At 39.2% G+C, this 19602-nt stretch overlaps 1 protein-coding gene across 2 annotated transcripts; it reads left to right on the top strand.

Moving 5' to 3' along the window:
• The first annotated feature begins 4473 nt into the window (after nt 1–4473).
• Nucleotides 4474–19507, top strand: PDK1 (pyruvate dehydrogenase kinase 1). 2 transcript variants are annotated; one of them, XM_052791645.1, is made up of 12 exons: nt 4628–4734; nt 6689–6797; nt 8078–8219; nt 9688–9759; nt 10410–10594; nt 10893–10982; nt 11281–11358; nt 13413–13489; nt 14194–14292; nt 15249–15359; nt 16531–16644; nt 16769–19507. In XM_052791645.1, exons 3-12 carry the CDS (start codon nt 8110–8112, stop codon nt 16907–16909), a joined length of 1077 nt encoding a protein of 358 aa, XP_052647605.1. In that variant the 5' UTR covers nt 4628–4734; nt 6689–6797; nt 8078–8109; the 3' UTR covers nt 16910–19507. The 2 variants fall into 2 exon arrangements, with proteins under 2 accessions (XP_052647604.1, XP_052647605.1); XM_052791644.1 differs by lacking the exon at nt 6689–6797 and having other exon boundaries at nt 4474–4734.
• The last annotated feature ends 95 nt before the right edge of the window (nt 19508–19602 follow it).

Below are 19602 nucleotides of genomic sequence, written 5' to 3'. Positions count from 1 at the left end.
GCAGCCAGTGCTCTGAGCCAGAGGCAGCGCACAGGCATGCTTCAGGCGGCTTGCCAGACAACACACCCCTGTGTGACAACAAGAATACGAGCAGTGTATTCCCCTATAGTGGCTCTTTAAGCAGTTGCTTCAGTTTTTATCCCAGTCCTCAGACGTCTTTAATGTCCATTTGTCTTCCCAGGCTGTGGATTCATAATTAATACTATACACCTTTTATAACCTCATAAGCCCTGCTGGAGTCCTAACCATGGATCCTCATGAGGAAAACACTGCAACTCCTCACCCTGAAAGACTGCTGCAGAAACCAGCCTTAATCTGCAGCCAGGGTGTGATACTGTCACTGTACAGGGGTGGCAGACCTGCAGTTTGCATTTTCCAAACTTGAAGACAGACCCCCTTTCCTCCTTCATTTTCTAGCTCTGCAAAACAGTTGTTTGCAAGCAGCACCTCTTCAGGGCCGTACCTGCCTCCAAGATCCTAGAAGACAGAGGCAGAGAACTGAGTTTTTAACAAGCAGGTGTCCTTGCTGCTGCTTACCTAGCTATCACAGAACAACATAGACCCCCTCACCATTGATATACAGTGCTAACTATTTAGCTCCTCTTCTCTATCAATCTCGGTGTCTTCAGGAGATAGGGGAGGAAGGGACAGAAAAGTCAAATACTATTGCCAGGAATGTATGAAATAATGCAACTGCTAAGTTGATTAAAAGAAAGTTTGTGGTATATTGCTTGGTTTCTTGAAGTGGAGGGGACCAACAGTTAACGCTACAGAGCTGAGAAGCATATCATTGCCAGCCAGCTTACCAGACAGCCTGTGATTGATTCCAGCTTAGCAAGGAGGAACATAAAAATAGCTATCCTGGACTAGACCACAGATCCACCTGAATCAGCATCCCACCTCTGACAATGGCAATGACAATTAAGCCGCATGACGGTGATACTTTGTTGTTCCTGTTCCCACAAAAAGTTAGTGTCAACTTCAGTAGCTATGCAGCATATTTTTCCCATGAAAGAAAAAGCCATCCATGATAATCATAAAACTTCTCCAACTGCCTTCTGATCTTGAGTCACAAAGTTGTACGCAGCAAAAATTCACAAAACCCAAAGTTTAATTATACACTGGATAAAAATAAATAAACCCATCTGTATGCTGTTCTTGAATCTACTACAATTTCATAACTCATACAATTTGATAACTCATACAGAAGCCACTCCATACTTTTGACCAACTTCATCACCATTTTTCTTTTTATTTCTACTCCCGCAAAAAAGAGACCAAAGCCACATCGAACCAATCTAACCCTACAAATTTTCTAGCGTAGCAAAAGCAGCTGAACTTACTGACAAAAACCTAAGAACAACAACAAGCCTTTGTGCAGAGTAAGTACACAAGCTGAAAAGAGACATGGATAGATGAACTAGTTGACTGTGCAGGCATCATAGCAAAGCATAATAAACCATTGAAAGAAGAGAAAGAGATATTCTATGGATATATGTACCTGGCAACTTAAGTTTTTTTCTTAATCTATGATGCACCTATTCTGGAGGAAAGGGAGGAAAAGAAAAAAAGCACCAGTACATGCAGCAATCAAGAATGGTGACTTCCAGTAAGGAGTTATTTATAGTATCACCTTAACAAACCAAGAATTCTTTCTGTGGAACACCCTGCAAGAAACCTACGCTTCCAATTACCTTATTAAACCTTAAATTGGAAAAAAAAATTAAAATGTAATTGCTTAGGCTAAAACTAAATGCTATTTTTTTTCAATTATCTTGAAGTCTGATTTGTTCTGTCCCATTTAAATTATGGATCCAGATGTATTATAATTTCAGGAACACCAGTAAGCAGGAATATGAGTAGAAAAATGCCAAATGAAAAAAATAATACACTTCTTTTTGGTTTGCATAAGAATTTGCAGAAATTGGCCCATCAGAACTCCAGCTACTGTCACACTGGATGAGATCAGAGTAAGTCCCCAGAAGATAATCAATGAGAGGAAACGGGTTTTCAGAAGGGATGGGGCTGGGAGAAGAGAGAAAGAGAATTCAAAATATTCTCCAATATTTTAACAGAACACGTTTACATGGAGCAGTATCTGATCAGTAGTTTAAACAAGACCAAGAAAATGCCTTTAGGTAAACAGAGAGTGTTTGTCCTGCTCCAAACACAGCACTTAAAGAATTATCCACAATTCTTTATCCACAGTTACTTCTGTGACTGCTCATCCTGCATGATTTTCCCTGAGAAAAGTGCTCACTGTTTATATTATTGAGAATGGGCTCTAGCTTACAAAGTACAATGATTTATTCAGCCTCTGACAGCCTCTGCCACAACTTCTGGCTGGGGACTGCTGTCCAAAGACAACTTTAGGCAGTAGGCCAGTTTTAAAGCATGCCTGTAAGTTGAAACATCAGGCCTCAAGACAGTAACATACATGCATAAAGGATGAAGCCAATCAAAAGTCATCATAAGATTGCAACAACTTAGGAATACCCAATTTACTGCTTGTAGGCACTGCTTTAAACTAGTGCTAGCTCACAACTGAGAGGCCATTATAAAATGGTTTTAAGCACAGCAATTTGTAAGTAGGAGTCCCAAACTATTACAAACTTGAGTAGCATGAGCTGCTATTTGGTGCTTCTGGGGGTGGCCTACAAGCAGCAATAATGCAAAAACTGTCAGTAACCTGTATTTGTAGAAGACTTGCAGAGATAGACAAGCTGTTAGTTCGCCCCATTAGCCACCACTCCCTGGCCAGAACAGAACAAGCCATTCATTTTTTGGCACAAGATGGAGGTACAGTCTGATTACAAACCAGGTGAAGCAGTCTAATGCTGAATTACCAATTCATTCTTACGTACTATTGGTGCAGTTACTGCTCAGAAAATTGCCTCTGGAGGCAGATTGAATCAATGTTTTCTGTATTTCAATGCAACATCAAAAAAAAAAAAACCAACCCAAGCCCTTAATTCATTATGGTATCTTCATCTCTCTAATGGGAGGCTCCAAGCAATCCAACAAAGCACTGAACAGATAAATGTGACAGAAATAGCAAAACGATTCCTGCTCTAGCGGAGGCCATTGGATATCCATCCCTGCTATCAGGTCATGGACAAGTCACAGGTACAAGGCATGTTTAAAGGAAATCAAGCAATATTTAAGAGTTGATTTCATAAGATGAATTTCTGGGGCAAATACAAGTATCCACAATAAAAGAAGCAAGTGATATAGGGCCAGATCCACTATTGGACTGTATTGTATATGATTTTTAATTACAGGATTCAATATCAACACTGCAGTAAATTTATCAGAAATGCTTATAATCACTCTTAACTGCCTTTTTTGTTAATGTTCTGGATATTTCTACCCGAGCAGGACAAAAAACTATTAAATACCACTGTTTGGTACCTCACATGTTGCATTAGTAGCCTAACAGACGGTAAAGTGATTGAGCGTGACGTACAGTCCAAATACTTTTCAACCAATGAAGACATGTACCGTGTTCATTGTTGACCGATAGGGAGTGTATCTGTAAAGACAGAAGCCCTACTCTTCCCCTGTATTTTTTTGTTTCTCTTTTTCCTGATAGCTGAAACCAAAGTTATCCCTCCTCTCATTTTTCTCATTGGCATGCTGTAACACAGTGCAAGGCGCGAAGGGCTGGAAGAGGCCCTAGTGCCCCTTCCCATACCATCACGTAGCTAAGCGGACACAAGGTGCACTAGTAGGAAGACACACGGCTTTAAAGTCACGGGTTAAAACCCTCAGGTCAGGCTCTGCCCTCACGCCGGCCGGCAGCGGTATGAATAAAGTCGGCGCTTTTGTGGGTTTCTGCTACCTCCCGTTCCAGCCCCGCGGGTAACCGAGGCCGGCAGCCGAATCCCCGCCGCCACGGCCCAGACCCAGACCCAGACCCAGACCGCGGCGAGGGGAAGCGGCAGCAGGGCTGACCGCCGCGGCGGCGCCGCCCGCCCTCCCCACCTCCCCCAGCGCGCCGTTTACCCAACGGGCCAACCTCTCGGGTAACCCTTCCACGGCAGAATGCCCAGACACTGATGCGTGGGCACCTTTCGGCCTCGCTACGGGAGCGCACCCGCCGCAGGGCCCCCGCGGTCCCGGCCACCGCCGCCCGCCCCCTCACACCCACCGCCCCTCCGCCGGGGGGCCGCTGCCTCCGGCCCCCTCACGGCTTCCCGCCCCGGGGGCTGGTGAGCGCCCCGCAGCCTTTCGCCGGGAAGGCGGCGGCACCCGCCCCCGTGAGTAACACCGCCGTACCTGTCCGAGGCTGGGCTGCTCCGGAAAGCGAACGCCGCCTTCTCCCGGCGGACGGCCGAGGCACGGGGGCGCCTGAACGGCCGCCTCAGCGGCTGCAACCGTGCCGCCGGGGGCCGAGCTGCTGCGGGCGCTCCCCCCACGCCCCGCTCCCTCGGTGCCGCCCTCTCCTCCGCCCCGTCGCCGCTGCGTGGGGCTGGGCCGGGAGGAGACACCCGCCCCTTCGGGCACCTCCTCCCGGCCGCGCGGCGGAGGAGGCCGCGGCCTGGGCAGGGGCCGGGGGAGGTGGCGTGGCGGGAAATGGCGGCCGGGCCGAGCTGAGGGGGGACGAGAGCCGCGCCATGAGGCTGCTGCGCGCCCTGCTGCGCAGCGCTTCCCCGGGCAGCATCCCGCAGCAGGTGGACTTCTACTCGCGCTTCTCCCCCTCGCCGCTCTCCATGAAGCAGTTCCTGGACTTCGGTGAGTCCCCGCCGGGCTGCCCGCCGCCTCCGCTTCCCCGCCGCGCTGCCCGCAGGTGCCTGTGAGGCGGGGGCGAGGGGGGAGGCAGGAGAGGCGGCTCCGGCGCGGCCACGAGCTCCCCCCCGCCGCCGTGTTAGCGCTGCCGTGTTGCCCAGCTGTTGCTTATCACTTCTTAGTACTGTCCTTTTTGGCAGAAAAAGGCTCTGCTTCCTTCCGGAAGAAGAGAGCCCAGTGGGCTCCTTCCCCGGAGACTGGAACTGTGGCAAGGTTGAAATTCAGCTGAACAGTCCAGTTTTTGGCATCGCAGAAGTAGTTTGGTTTTTTCTGCAAAACCTGCAAGGTTGGGTAGAGGGTGGGGGCAGTTATGACAATTGGTACTGTTAGAGCAGTGACTCAGAACCAAGTGAGATTTGTCAAGCCTTTTGCAAGCTAGCAGCATGCCATCTTTTAAAGTCCACCAAACACAAGAAAGGTTTAACCTCAGTTGGCGCCGAGCAGCTGAAATCATGTCACTTCTCAGTCACATGTGTGTACCCTACAAAAACACCTTACCCAAATGATGTTGTTTTAGAAGAGGTGTGAGAGAAGGAGCAGGACGCAAACACGAAGAGCCATTCTGGAGGACTGGGAATCTAGCCTTGAAAATGAGTACATTGGTAACAGGATCCTCAGTCTTACACTCTGCGCTAAAACCACTCGTAATGCTCCCAGGTTTGACTGACCGCTTGGAAACAAAAGGGATCACAGGAATTGTTCTGTTCTGCTTCAAAGCAAAGACTATGCAGGGAAAGGTCTTGTAAGTCACACGAGAAACCTTTCCAAAGCCCGGGGATGGAGCCATACTATAATAAATTCTGTTAGTGTACCCAGGGCGCTCTCATGTGCATAAATGTTTACATAAATGTTGTATATAAACATTTAACTAGATAATAGTTACATTGCTTTTTACATTTTCGTAAGTAAAACATAACTGAGAACTAATCCTAGAACGCTATACTCTGTATAAGTAGGAAGACTTACAAAGAAAAGTTTCTCTTAACTATCCACTGTCACTTCATCCATGAATTCAGCATTTCATACGTTGCAATAAAAGGTATCCAATATTTAAAACTCCAGATTTGTACAGGAACCCCAGCATGTATTCTGTTGCTACCATACTTCTAAGCAGAGAATCTCGCAATTCAGAGTTTGCTTTGACCTGTGTTATTTTACCACGAAAATACTGATAAAATAATGCTTATCTTAAAATCAGTGTTTATTTTCAAGGAGTAGTATTTCCTCATGTCAAAAGTTAGGCTACTTTTTTTGCTGTTAGTACCTGAACATAAGGAAGGTGAAGATAAGCTTGAAAACTTTTTATTATTTTTTTCTCTCTCTCTTTTACTTAAGGATTTAATAGTAAAGATAGTAAAAACTAATAACAAAAGCAAAAAAAGAGTAGAGTGCAATACCAAGTATTTGTCTGTAAGACATTCTGTAAGCCATTATAATCTGATGGTGTTTTCATTCAGGATTTTTTCAGGTCCTTTCGCTAAAGTGAGAGCAGTCAAAGAGGAAATCATAAAATCTGGTAATGTTAACTTTAAAAAAGAAAACGTCTGCTTCTAGTTGCCCCAGGTTTCAATCTAGCAAATTAAATATTCCATACGCAAATTTAGGTCTGGGTCATATACATCTGTCATATCTTGGGTTATAAGCACACAGTATTTTCTGTAGGAGTCTTGCCCATTCTTTGCCTAGATAGACCATAGCTGCACAGGGAAACAAAGTCATTTGCCCATTCACTGAAGTCTTGTTTACCCTAAGCTGTCTCCCATATTTGACCCAGGATTGCAAAGATACGGCCTCCAGATAAAAAAGTAATTTGTGGAATGTCATTTGCTGACTATATGAGGTATTTGAAGATTATCTTTACATTCTAATACTTCAGTCTGACTTGTTCATGGAATTTTAGCTGAGAAAAGCGAAAGGCCAGTAACAGTCATGCCTGAAGTGCAATCTGACTAGGGAGAAGAATGAAAGGTTTCTGGGCAGAGGTCATATGTAGACAACGCATAACACTGGTAAGTGTCACTGGGGAGGAATTCCTTGTAAGGTATTAATTTTTTATTAAGTTAACTGACATGCTCTCATCAGTGTAGTTTATGATGTATCTGAGTCTGGATGCATTAAACTACTCCATTTCAATTTGGTGAAGATTTTTCCTGTTTAAGACACTCCAGCTCCCTCTTTTTCCATGTCCCTTCCTTTAATCTTCTTCCCCAACTCTCCCTTGCCAAATGGAAGGAATGAACTGAGCAGAAGCACGAGAGTTAATTTGTAGGAGTTACCTGTTGTGAAACACCAAGCCTGAGGTACGTACTTCACTGCAGCAGATGAACTGGTTAGTAAGTCCAGATGCTGTTTAGATGACACTCTTGAAATCTAGAAAGAAGTGTGGCTGAGAATAAAGTACAGCATTTCTTAGCCTCTTCCCCACTCCACACCCTCCTTTCTCACATAGTAAAACAAGCATTGTGGGAGTAAATTTAGGTCTTGATCTTAATAACCACATTTAATTGCCACCCACACAGATGACACCTGTCCTTATAAAAGGACAGGTCAGTTATCAACAGGTGCAGTAATTTAGCTTCTAGCTTTTAAAAATGTAAAAAATTTAAAAAGTAAATATATGGGAGAACTACTATTCTCATGACTAAGCACCATAGCTGTCCTACTTTAATTTCTCTCTCAGTATTCACGTGAATTCATTCATCTGTCTTCTGTTCCTGTAAGACAGTGAATTTAAATTACAACAGATCTAGCTGAAAATGAGATAAATATTACAGCATTTTTTTACTGAAAGTGTTCCAGTATGAGTTATGGTAATTCAGTAAGATCAGTGATCAAGCAGGGTGTATGGGACTATGATACTTTCTCAAGAATCATTCCCATAAATCATTTCCTGTGCTGGTTTCATTTGCCTCTCTTACATGCTCAGAATGACATACTGTTTGATCAGTGCTAGTTACAGTCAATGTTTGCTGCAAATAAAATGAAAAATTTACATGGATAGAAGCGATATTTAAAGTTGAATAGTATGGGTCTGCAACTAGGCAAGAGTTACACTTTATATATTGAAGATTCTTGTTACTGCAACAGGGCTGGTAGGTTTCAATTTGAGTTTACATTTTGAAATATAAATGGGCCGCTGCCATGAAAGAAACATTGGCTTACCAGACTGGCCTGTCAACTTTAAAACCAAACCACAGACCTCTTATGCAAGAAAGTTAGAGTTTGTGTAGTTCTCTACTGTAAGTACTGACTTTATTCTGAAGCTGTCATACATTTATTTTGGTCTTAGGATCTGAAAATGCTTGTGAAAAGACTTCATTTATGTTTCTGCGACAAGAGTTGCCTGTGAGATTGGCAAACATAATGAAGGAAATAAGCCTGCTTCCAGACAACCTCCTAAGAACACCTTCAGTTCAGCTGGTGCAGAGCTGGTAAGAACAGCATCATTTCATACCTTTAAAGATGACTTTCTGCATATATACAAGTTGGAGGAATTCTCTTCTATAGAAAGAACATTTCATGTGCTCGTTACATGAACATCGCTTATTTAGACTAAATATCCCAATGTAACATAAATCAGAAACTAAATTTACAAACTTGGAAAAAACCCTTTAGGACCAATCAGAGAACCCACAGGGAATTAAAAATCTTTAAGTATTGCAGATAGTCATGTATGAGAACTCAGTAAAACCAAAAATCCACCAGAACAATGTTTAATAGGGGACTTACTTACCTAAAATGAGGAATCTGGTTAAAGAAACCAACAGAAGCAGGCTAATGCACAAAATGCTTGCAAAAGCTAGTAGAAACCATTTAAAAGACAGGTTATTGCAGATTGAGAGTAAAGGAAGGTGTAGAAAATACAAAGGAAGAGCAATAGGAAGCTCCCAAAGCCAAAATATGTAAAACAACAGAAAGAATATGAGGCTATTAAAATAAAAAAGACATCATTTGAAAAGTAAAATTTGTTTTCAAGTAAGGAACTTACACATAAACATAAGCTTTTGTAAGATGAGAGCAAAACAAGGAGATTGCTTGGCAACTGCTAAAGGCACATGGGTATCTGGAAAGGCTTTTAAATTAAGAGAACAGAAGATCTGCCAGTGAATAATGGGATTGATTAGATGACTGGATATAAAAAGAGCTATCAATGAAACATGAATATTTAAATTCTCATTATACTAAATGACATTGATCAGATGGGAAATGAATCTGACTTGGACAAATGCAAAGCAGAGCACAGAGAGGAACCTCTTCTCCCTGTATGCTTGCTTGCTTACAATGGAAAAAGAAATTTTGATGCTACTGGGGATATTTTTCTGAATATGTCAGTTGATGGGCAAGAAGGCAAATAGTGTTAGGAACTAAGTAACAAATGGGGAGGAATATAATTGTACCACTGTGTTAGCCCATTATTCCTCTGAATTGCATGCAGTTTCAGTCACTCCATCCTGAACAGAAAAGACCAAGAGGGATAATCAGAGGGTTGGAACAACTTCTACGTGAGGAGAAACCAAATAGAATTCTTCAGCTTGGAAAATACACATTTAAGGAAGGAGATGGCAGAAATACTTAAATCATGAACAAGCCGGGAAGATTTTCTAATAACAGAACTCACTGGGGCTGCAAATAAGTGATCACCTACTGGGTTTAAAACACAAGGAAGATCTTTTATGCATTCTGATTAAATTGTGGAATTCATTGCTCTGGAAATTTTGGAAGAAAACATCATGAATAGATTCAAAAGTATCTAACAAAATTCACAGGGGATAGGTCAATGGGATGTATCAAATACAATGATTTGGAAACAAGCAACCTTGGAAGACCATAAATTGCTAACCAAAGGGATCTGGGGAGGCATATTAGAATTGGTCTTTGTCATTTTTCTTTCCTTTAAAGGTATGTCCAAAGTCTTCAGGAGATCCTTGACTTTAAGGACAAAAGCTCAGAAGATTCAGGGGCTATTCATAGGTAAGGATTTGCTGTCACATATGTTAATATTATGTTAATATTATGTTAATATTATGTAGAAGGACTGGCAAGAAAATGATAGCTTAGGAAGAATTTCAACTATCTCCAATCTTTACATAAGAATTGTACTAACGTCACCCCCTGTCCCTAAAAGGAGGGTACATTAAAACATGAAAAAAAGCACTTTTATGCCATATCATTCTGGTCAGGACTTTTTTGTTACACTGAAGAAGCTATGAATACATTAAACTTGACCAAATGTTTACCAGTTCCTTACTTGTAATTTTGGAACCGATGTGTGGAACTTTTCACCTGTAGAGTAGGTTTGGTCATCATTGGCTGACCATAACTGCCATTTGACAGGCATGGGATGATCTGCGTGAAAATGGTTGGCAGAATTTTCTCTTTTTCTTGGCAGTAATCAAGATAATAACTAATAATTTCATAAATAATCTATAAAGGTTGAGTAATGATTGTTTCAATGCTAGTCGCTTGAAATATGCTGTAAAGACTGACCTGTCTTCTTATTGTCGTAGGCAGACCTGTGATATTTCTGTACATAATGGTCTTCATTTTTATAGGCGGATACTGTGTTTGCCAGAATGTTAAATTCACTTGAAAGTGAAATACTAACAATGTATTTATTTTAGTTTTACAGATACTGTGATAAAAATCCGGAATCGACACAATGATGTAATTCCTACGATGGCTCAAGGAGTAATAGAGTACAAGGAAAGCTTTGGCATTGATCCAGTGACCTCACAGAATGTGCAGTATTTTTTAGACCGTTTCTACATGAGTCGCATTTCAATTAGAATGCTCCTTAATCAACACTGTAAGTGCTATTGTTGAAAGAAGGGGAAATGATACCTGTACTATCGTCAGCATATTTTCTTCTCATTTTTAAGTGCTTAATATGTACTTAAATGCTTCTTAGGAGTACACTATTTGCCTTGCTATTTATAAACTCATTCTTAATACACTTCTTAAAATATTTATTAATAGTAGGCTTTCAAGTATGGTGAAGATTGGAGTTATAGATTGCCTATAAATTTCTGTTTAGCAAAACTGAAGACACAAACTAAAATTATAAAATTATATTGGGAATAAAATAGTATTTTCTTTTTTGGCAGCTTTACTGTTCGGTGGGAAAATTAATCCAGCTCATCCAAAACACATTGGAAGCATTGATCCTAGCTGCAATGTTGTTGAAGTTATTAGAGGTAAATTCAGCAGATAAGAACAAGAATCCTGAAAACTTACATGAATGTCTACACTGAGAGCCAATACACATCTTGATATTCATATACTGTTTAGTTCTTTCCTACGTGGAGGAGAAGTTTCATTTAAAGTGTAATACAGTTTTGTCACTTTTCCCTGTAAACCCAGTTTGTGTGAGAAAATACAAAATCTCCTTGACAGTACAGTGTTTTCAATTTTAGTTTTTCTTTTTGGTAAACTGTAAAGGAGGAAAAGAAAAAAATGGAGGGGGAAATGTAACTTCCCGTGTTTTTATTATAGATGGCTATGAAAGTGCCAAGAGACTTTGTGATTTATATTACATGAGCTCTCCAGAACTCATCCTTGAAGAGTTGAATGGTAAGTGAATATGGGACAAGGCACCCTCTTGAACATAGTGACGGCTTCTTCTAAAGTAGCTGGTGGTGAAATGTTCTCCTTCCACTTTTCATATAGTTAATGCGTTCTCTCTTCTATACTGTCATAACAGTTTGGGGCTTTTTTTGTGTTTTTTCTTTTGTTTTTGTTAAATCTGGCAGAAGGCTTTCCCTCTTCCTCCCTTTAATTAGAAAACTGAAATCTGTAGAAAAGTTCTTGACACTACAGCTGTTGATATAAATGATTTTAGCAGCCTCCTTCCCTCCCTAAGTTTTCTTGCATGTCTTCACCCTGCACTGTCTATTGCATCTTGCTCTCTGCATTTCTTGTGACACGTAAGATTTATACTAAACATTCCATTCTAATTTCTCTTGCTTATTCAGCTGTCATGTTCTTGTAGTTGTAATTAGATATAGTACACTCAAGTCGTGGTAAAAATTATTTGAACCCATTGGCTGTAAACTGTTTTTTCAAGTCACAGCTGTGTTGCTGTGAACTCAGAGGTTAGCTATTGCCCTCGTAGTCCTGCTGAATGCTAAAGAGCCTTTCTGACACTACTCACTAGAGTACTGTACAAGATACTAAATGCCAAGTTCAGACAGACTTACAAAAACAAGCAATCAACATTGCTTCTACAAGTAATTGTGAAAGCCAAAGTGCAACCACAGTAACTTGGCCTATGAAGCTAAAGGCAAAGAAAGTGTGGCCTTGACTACACATTCTAGATCTTTTCTTCCTACTGTACAAAACCCGTCATTCTGTATCGAGGCTAAAGAGTTTACCTCTCATTGGAGCATGATACTAAAAACACTTGTAGGAAACTATCATCAGTCACACTAGCTAATTCTCTGTACTGAGGGGTCATTTAATGGTGTACGTGCTCCAGAAGCCAGAACAAATAGTTGTTTTTATAAAAGGAGTGACCTTTTGCTCAATGAATTGTGAAGGTGAGTTAAACCCGATCCAGGGCAAATGCACATTCCTTGCCCACAGCTGAGAGTGGAGACCATTATTTAAACCTTAGGCATGGGATCTGGGGGTGGAGGCATGGAGGGAAGCAGTTACCTTGAGGATAGCAACCTAACATATTTCAAAGAGTGATTCCTCCCCCCCCCTTTTATTTTTTTGCTGCGTACATAATTTGCTCTAGATCTTTTGACATCACTAGTCTTCAACATTTATGTTCATAAAGCACTGCTCACTAACACAGTCTGGTGAGAAATTATTAATTTGTTGAACTGAAAGAACATTAAGAGCCAGCAGAATTTTCTGAGCAACCTTTCCTTAATCTTTCATATAACGAGCATGTTGCCATGATATATTTTCTAGAATTCATTCTTTAAAAAAACTTTGAAAGTGATACCAGTTTTATAGACAGAATTGTCTGTATAATTTTTGTTACAGTTTGTTACTAGAAATCAGCTAATATCTAAATGAATCCAAGAATAGGCTGTGCTGTAGTTACTATTTGGTGCGTTATAGGATCATAAGATAATTCAGGTTGGGAGGGACCTCAGGAGGTTTCTAGCCTGACCTGCAGGGACAGCTACAAGGTCAGACCAGGTTGCTCAGGGCTTTATTCAGTTTGGTCTCACATATCCTCCATGGATGATGACTATGTAACATCTCTGGGCAACCTGTTTCAATCCTTAACTGTCATGGTGAAAAAGTTTTGCTCTATATGCAGCCTGAAGCTCTGTTATTTCATCTTACACTCACTGTTTCTTGTTCTCCCACCACCTGAAGAGCCTGGCTCTATATTCATAACTTCCTCATAGGTACTAGAAAGCAATTATTATATGCCCTAATCAGTGATGCCACAGTGGGTTTTAAGATTAAATTCTAAAGCAGCAGGTACAGTTGAAAATCTTGAGTATGACTTTTGATTAACATGCAACTTTTTGTAAGATTTCTGTTCAAATTTTCCTTCTCTTGTAAATTCTCTCAACAATACAAATACACATTTTGAATTACTGCGGGAATGAATAAAAGATACTTAGTTTGCTATTTAATTATTTAGACTCTCTTTTCTCCAGCTAAATCACCAGGACAGCCCATGCAAGTGGTGTATGTGCCATCACATCTCTATCACATGGTTTTTGAACTTTTCAAGGTCTGTGCACTTAACCATTACACAATTTTTTTATACCTCTTTGTTTAGTGAGATTTTATTTGTTTGACTTTTTGAACTTAATTCTAGATAGCAGTGTTTTTGCAAGTGCAAACCTCTTGCTGTTTGACTGCAGGAAGATACCTAAATTGTACTACTTAGACAAACAGTAACCGCACAGAAAATTAACGGCTTTGGAAGATGTATCTCCTTTGCCTAGCCACTGAATACATCTGACACCTTCTGAGTAGACAGCTTTGTCAAAAAACCTTAAAATGTATACAGACATTAATTAATAAAACAAGTGAGAGTAAGAGAGAAAATTTTTGGGACATCTTCAAATCTGGTATAATGTGTAGCAGGTCCTATAGGGCTTTTCTCAAGCAGTTCAATCCTGGACTTTTCTGGATCTTTGTGTCATATTGCATGTACTATGCATTCTAAAGAATTCTACAAATAAAACTGTACATTAAAACATTAAGATGTTTGTTCTAAAAAAATTAAATATTTGAAGTCTGTGTATTCTAATAAACTATATAAATACTGATACTGAATAAACGAGAAATACTAAAAAAACCCTACTCTAAAACCGTATACATTTGTCTTGATTCTGAAATATATGATAAAAATAACTTTCCTAAATTGATGTTTTAAGATAACATACAAAGTGGTAAGAACAGGATTTAAGTTGTACTTGAAAATTGCAGAATGCAATGAGAGCCACCATGGAACATAATGCTGATCGATGCATTTATCCTCCAATTCATATACACATCACATTGGGAAATGAGGATTTAACTGTGAAGGTACCCACTTTTTTGGTTATTTTGATAAGTTTTTTTTCCCCATCACAGGCAGCATATTACTAACTTTAGCTGGTGATCTGGTTTTAACAATAGATTGTATGTGATGTTGTAAGTAAGTAACAAGACCATTATGGAATTTCACATACTGCATCTGTAGGAAATTCATGAAGAGGTTGCACAGTCACACTGAAGGCTCTGCAGTAGAATTACTTGCTTTTGTCACGCTCATGTCTTGCCTAGCTTATAAGCAACCATGACTAAAAATGACGTAGCATCTTTATACAATTGTAGTATCAGTCACTCACATTTTATATGTGACAATGACAGAGCTATACAGGTGTGAAACAACTGAAAAAAGGGAAATAAACATTGTATATTCAATGCAAATCAAACCTCTCTGAAGTACAGTTTGCAGAGTAATTTCTTCTTTTTCTGTACAACATCCATGTTGGATTTCAAAGACCAACTGCAAGCGTTGTCTTTTTCATAGATCTAACTAAACTGTAGTAAAACAACTCTTCTGACTTACTCCTTCAGCAAGACGTTTTAATAGATTGTATTTAACTGGCAGTATTCCTGAGGAATAAAGATAAAAATACACAGAACCTGGTATTTGCTAAAAGGTCTAAGTACTGACTTCAGACAAAATTGAGTTATGAACAAGATAAAAGCAATGCATAATTTAAGTAGAATTCTCTTGCTTCCAAGGGATTATGAATGCTTCTTATGGTAGTATTTTATTTAAATGGTTTGGATAAGGGATGAAAGGGAAGGATTCATCTCTCTCTGGTCATTGTTGTAGCTGAGAGATGAGAATTTAAGAAACCCCATAATTTAATAGGGACAACTTTATATTATGTTTTACCTGAACTTTCTCTGGATCATTGTTTGAGAGAAACTGTCTTTTATAAAAATGTATTCAGGGACATAATGCTACATGTTCCTTCTTGTTCCAGATGAGTGATCGTGGTGGAGGTGTTCCTATGAGGAAAATTGACAGACTATTCAACTACATGTATTCAACAGCACCACGTCCACGTGTTGAGACATCACAAGCTACACCTTTGGTATGCAAATCTTTTATATGTTGTCATCTTGGATGCATTTAATTGTCACAAAAGAAACCATTTAGCCAAAGCTATGAAGTACTGATTTTATAGATCAATGAGTATCACTGTTTGAATGTTACAGCTTAATTCAAGTATTTTTCTGAAAGTAACTGGAAAATTGCATAAAACCCTAAAATAAAAATTACTTAAACTTGTTCAAGATTCTCTTTTTCTCTACCAAATATAAAGATTGGCTATCTCAAGCAGAACACTTAGCTATGCTGCATGTACTGTAGTAAGGACAAGACTCTGAATTCTTGTTGTGGCCACTGAATGAAAGGAAAAACAATTACAGCAATGATTTTGGATCAAGCCCATAGTTTCATTTGTACTGTGTAGTCAGTTGTACCATCCCCCAGGAAGGATGAAGGTATGCAGATGCGACAAGGCATATGAAGAATCTACTTTGGTCTCGTGTGAACTTAATAGATGCACAAGAAATAAAGCCTTAGCTTTCAGTAAGCAGCTCTGAACAGCTTTCCTGAATTTATTCTCTCACATTGGATCATTCAAAATGTGTTTTTTAAATGTATATAGTGTTCTGCATCTAGATGACTCTGCAACTCATTAAACACTAGATCTTTACAGAGAAGTGTTGTGTATATTCATTGAGAGATCACCTCTAAAATTTAGCACATAAAAAAACCAACACTTCAGGGCTATGTCCTGCTACTACAGACAGGGCTTGATAGAATTTTAGTATAAGCTACAAATTCATAGACATTGTTTCTTGGACCTTTTTTATATGTACTGATGATGAAATGTATCTGACTTAAGTACTCAGCGTTCTTAAGATTAGCAGCTCCATGAGTCATAGGACAGACTCAGTACAGTTTTCTCTAATGGTGTCATGTCTTCTTCAAAAAGCTACCATAATACAAGGAGTGTCATCTAGCAGCCCTGTCTGACAAAGAAAGGAATAAAACAGTTTTCTCATAACCACAATCATCCATGCATTCTTCTGTGTCTGGGGTGTATAATAGTTCTGGGGGGCATAATAGCTAACATTTGAACTCTTTCCCTTACTGTCAAACATCATGCTTAGTTCATCTATTTACTTATTAAGTTAAAACAGAAAACACCACTGGTTGATACAATTAATGAAAATACACTTTTTCTCCTGGATCAGGCTGGATTTGGTTATGGCTTACCCATATCACGTCTGTATGCACAGTACTTCCAAGGAGACCTGAAACTGTATTCCTTAGAAGGCTATGGTACAGATGCAGTTATTTACATAAAGGTATGATGTTAACACTTTACCATTTTAAATTTGTCAGCAACCCTAACTGCTAATGGAACTCCTTGTTCTGTTACTATAACTTCGATTAAAAAGAATCGTCAGCTACAGTCTTCTCTACTTACAGGCCTTATCAACAGATTCAATTGAAAGACTCCCTGTATACAACAAAGCAGCCTGGAAACATTACAAAGCAAACCATGAAGCAGATGATTGGTGCGTGCCAAGCAGTGAGCCAAAGGACATGACCACTTTTCGCAGTATATAGCTTTTTCCTCAACAGTTCATATGAAGTAGGTATGTCTGTAAAGGGAATTTAAAAGACCTGATTTACACCAAGATGCTGAGCTACATTTGGTATGTGAAAGTAATTTTAAGTGGAGTAACAGCAGGTTTAATGTAATTACTCTTTTCTGGAATTAAAAAAAAAAAACAACCAAGAAAACCCCCAAACCCCATCTGAATTTGAAGTGAGGAGGTCACAATTAATTTGTTCCACTTTCTATTTATGACTACTTTCAGTAGCTAAGTCAAAGGAGCAGTAATTTCAGGTTTTACAGGGACCAATGCAATCTATATCATATCTGGTGAGAAATGTATTAATTCATATAATTACAAAATTATTTTACTAGAAGAACTGTTGAAAAAGCTCACCAGAGCATTTTCCATTATACAATATTACAGATTAATGGAAAACTCATGTAAGAAATACTGAGGAGGTCACTGCTATACCTTTGCACCTGTATGGCACTTTCTATTCTTTTGTCTTAAGCATGCTGAAACTTAATTTTGCAAAATTAGATATGTTGCCTACACACCTTGCCTACAACAAGGTTCTTTGCAGCTGTAGAAATCACACTTAGGTCTGTAGGGATGAAAAAAATAATAAAAAAAAAATCAGTTCTAGCTGCTACCACTGGTATAATGTATCTCAGGTACGTGGTATCAGTCATATTTCTTTGGTTGTAATGTGAATATTTAATACATGTGAAAAACTTCTCTTGCCGTGATCATTGTGACTTAGCAAATAGTGTTGGCCTGTGTACAGTAAAGAAAATGCTGTCTTGCATTTGCTTATATTTCTGTAGGTAATACCAAAACGCAGTATCAATGTTCTAGCCCTAGTAAGATCTCAGATTCAGGTGTGTCAGGTTACAGCTATAAATGGAAACTATTTTAATAAACAGATTTTTTAAAATTTGCCTTTAATAGGGCATCTCTATTACTTTGACAATAGAAACTACCTTCTCAGGAGTATTTAAGAAAAAGTGGAATTAACAGTTTTTGAAAATACCTTTGTATTTGTGATGTGCTTCTGGCATTGTTTATGTAGTAACTGGAAGTCACACTATAACATAAATGAGGTAAGCAGAATGTGTTTATCAGTCAAAGGCAAACTGTCAAAACATACTGGGGAAGATAAGAGAGGGGAATGAGTATTACATTTCAGGTACAAAGTCCTTCTTTTAATAAAAGATTCAACTTCTTTTAATGCCTATTATGCCAGCTTTGTTCAAATCATACACATCTATGTTGCACCTCGATCCCTGTCATTCCTGAACATTTTAGGAGTGATGCAGTTAAAGACACTGAGAACTAATCCTTTTCTCAGTTAATTCATTGCATGTAATTCTGTGATTTTTGTTCTGCAGCAGACATGCATAATCCCTCTCAGAAAGAATAAGCCTAAATTTTGCTAGTTTACTAGCTCTGCATAGAGCAGAAGGTGAGATACCACAAATGAAGGGAATAGCTGGTATGTTAGAAATTGAAGTCATGCTATTCTAGTTGTAGCTGAGCCAGATTAAAGATTATCACCTGCTACCTCCCTAGCCTAGTTGTGCAAAACAATAAAATGGTTTTATACCCTGGTCAAGCTAACATAGGTCACTTTAACAGGAGTGATTTACAGAATGGGCTATATATGCAGTTAAACTGACGCTCTGAGGGAGGATTATTCTACCTTAATTGCCACCAGAACAGTACAGTTACCTGCTCCACTCAAGCTTGTGAGCACTTTGAGAGGTCCCTATTTGTCTTCTTTACAAGGATGTGAGGTGGTGACTGGCATACCCTTCAATCTGCATGGCTACAAGTGAGGAGAATCTATAGCTGTTCTCTTCTTCAGCCCTGCAAGAGGATGTATGTGAGAAATTCCACATATTGTGAAATGAGGCCTGTACAAAAGTTAGAGGGAATGCTTGCAGCTATTGCTTTTGCTAAACTAAAGCGGAAAGTTACAGCAAGGGATTTTAAAAACTCATCTCTGAAGCTGAACATTGTAGCTTTTATGCTGAGTTTTAAATCTTCTTTTAACTAACTTAATTGAACTGATTTTAGTAATATCTGAGGACTACAAGAAAAGCTAACACAGTTTTTCTACAGTCTATTATAGTATTTCATATGGTATTACTGAAATAAAACCTCTTTCATGCTCTCAGCTAGCTACCAATTGAATTCTGATTATTAGAACAACTTGCTGTGTAATTATATTTGTATCCATCTCCTCACCTGCCACCCTGAATGATTGTGGTGAAAACACAAATGTAGTAGTATTTTGGTTTACAATGTTTAACCATGCTTCCAAGTTTAATCTTACTTTTGATTTAAATAGAAGTTCAGAAGATAATTTTTGTGTTTAATATTTTCATTACTGTACTGAAGTCATTGCTAGCACACTGGTTAAGTTGAAGTGAATCACTGTAAAAAATTAGTATACTATCTTAGCTATCAAAATGCTGAGATTAATAGTTTTGTATGCAAATGAGCTCAGTCTTGCACTGTAAAATTAAACTTGGTTTGTGTTAACTTGATTTTTTTGAAAGAATCACTACATTTCTTCATTAAAACTATTTTAAAAATCAAACTTTCAGTTGGGTGATTTTGTGGCTTGGTACTAAGCTAGTTCCATGGAGCCAGCCTTCTTGTTTAGCATCTGACAGATGTTAAATGCTGTGGTCT

The sequence above is a fragment of the Harpia harpyja genome, chromosome 7 (assembly GCF_026419915.1).
Source record: "Harpia harpyja isolate bHarHar1 chromosome 7, bHarHar1 primary haplotype, whole genome shotgun sequence".
NCBI lineage: Eukaryota > Metazoa > Chordata > Aves > Accipitriformes > Accipitridae > Harpia > Harpia harpyja.
The sequence above is the reverse complement of the archived record's forward strand: the minus strand, read 5'-3'. Positions and strand labels throughout refer to the sequence as shown.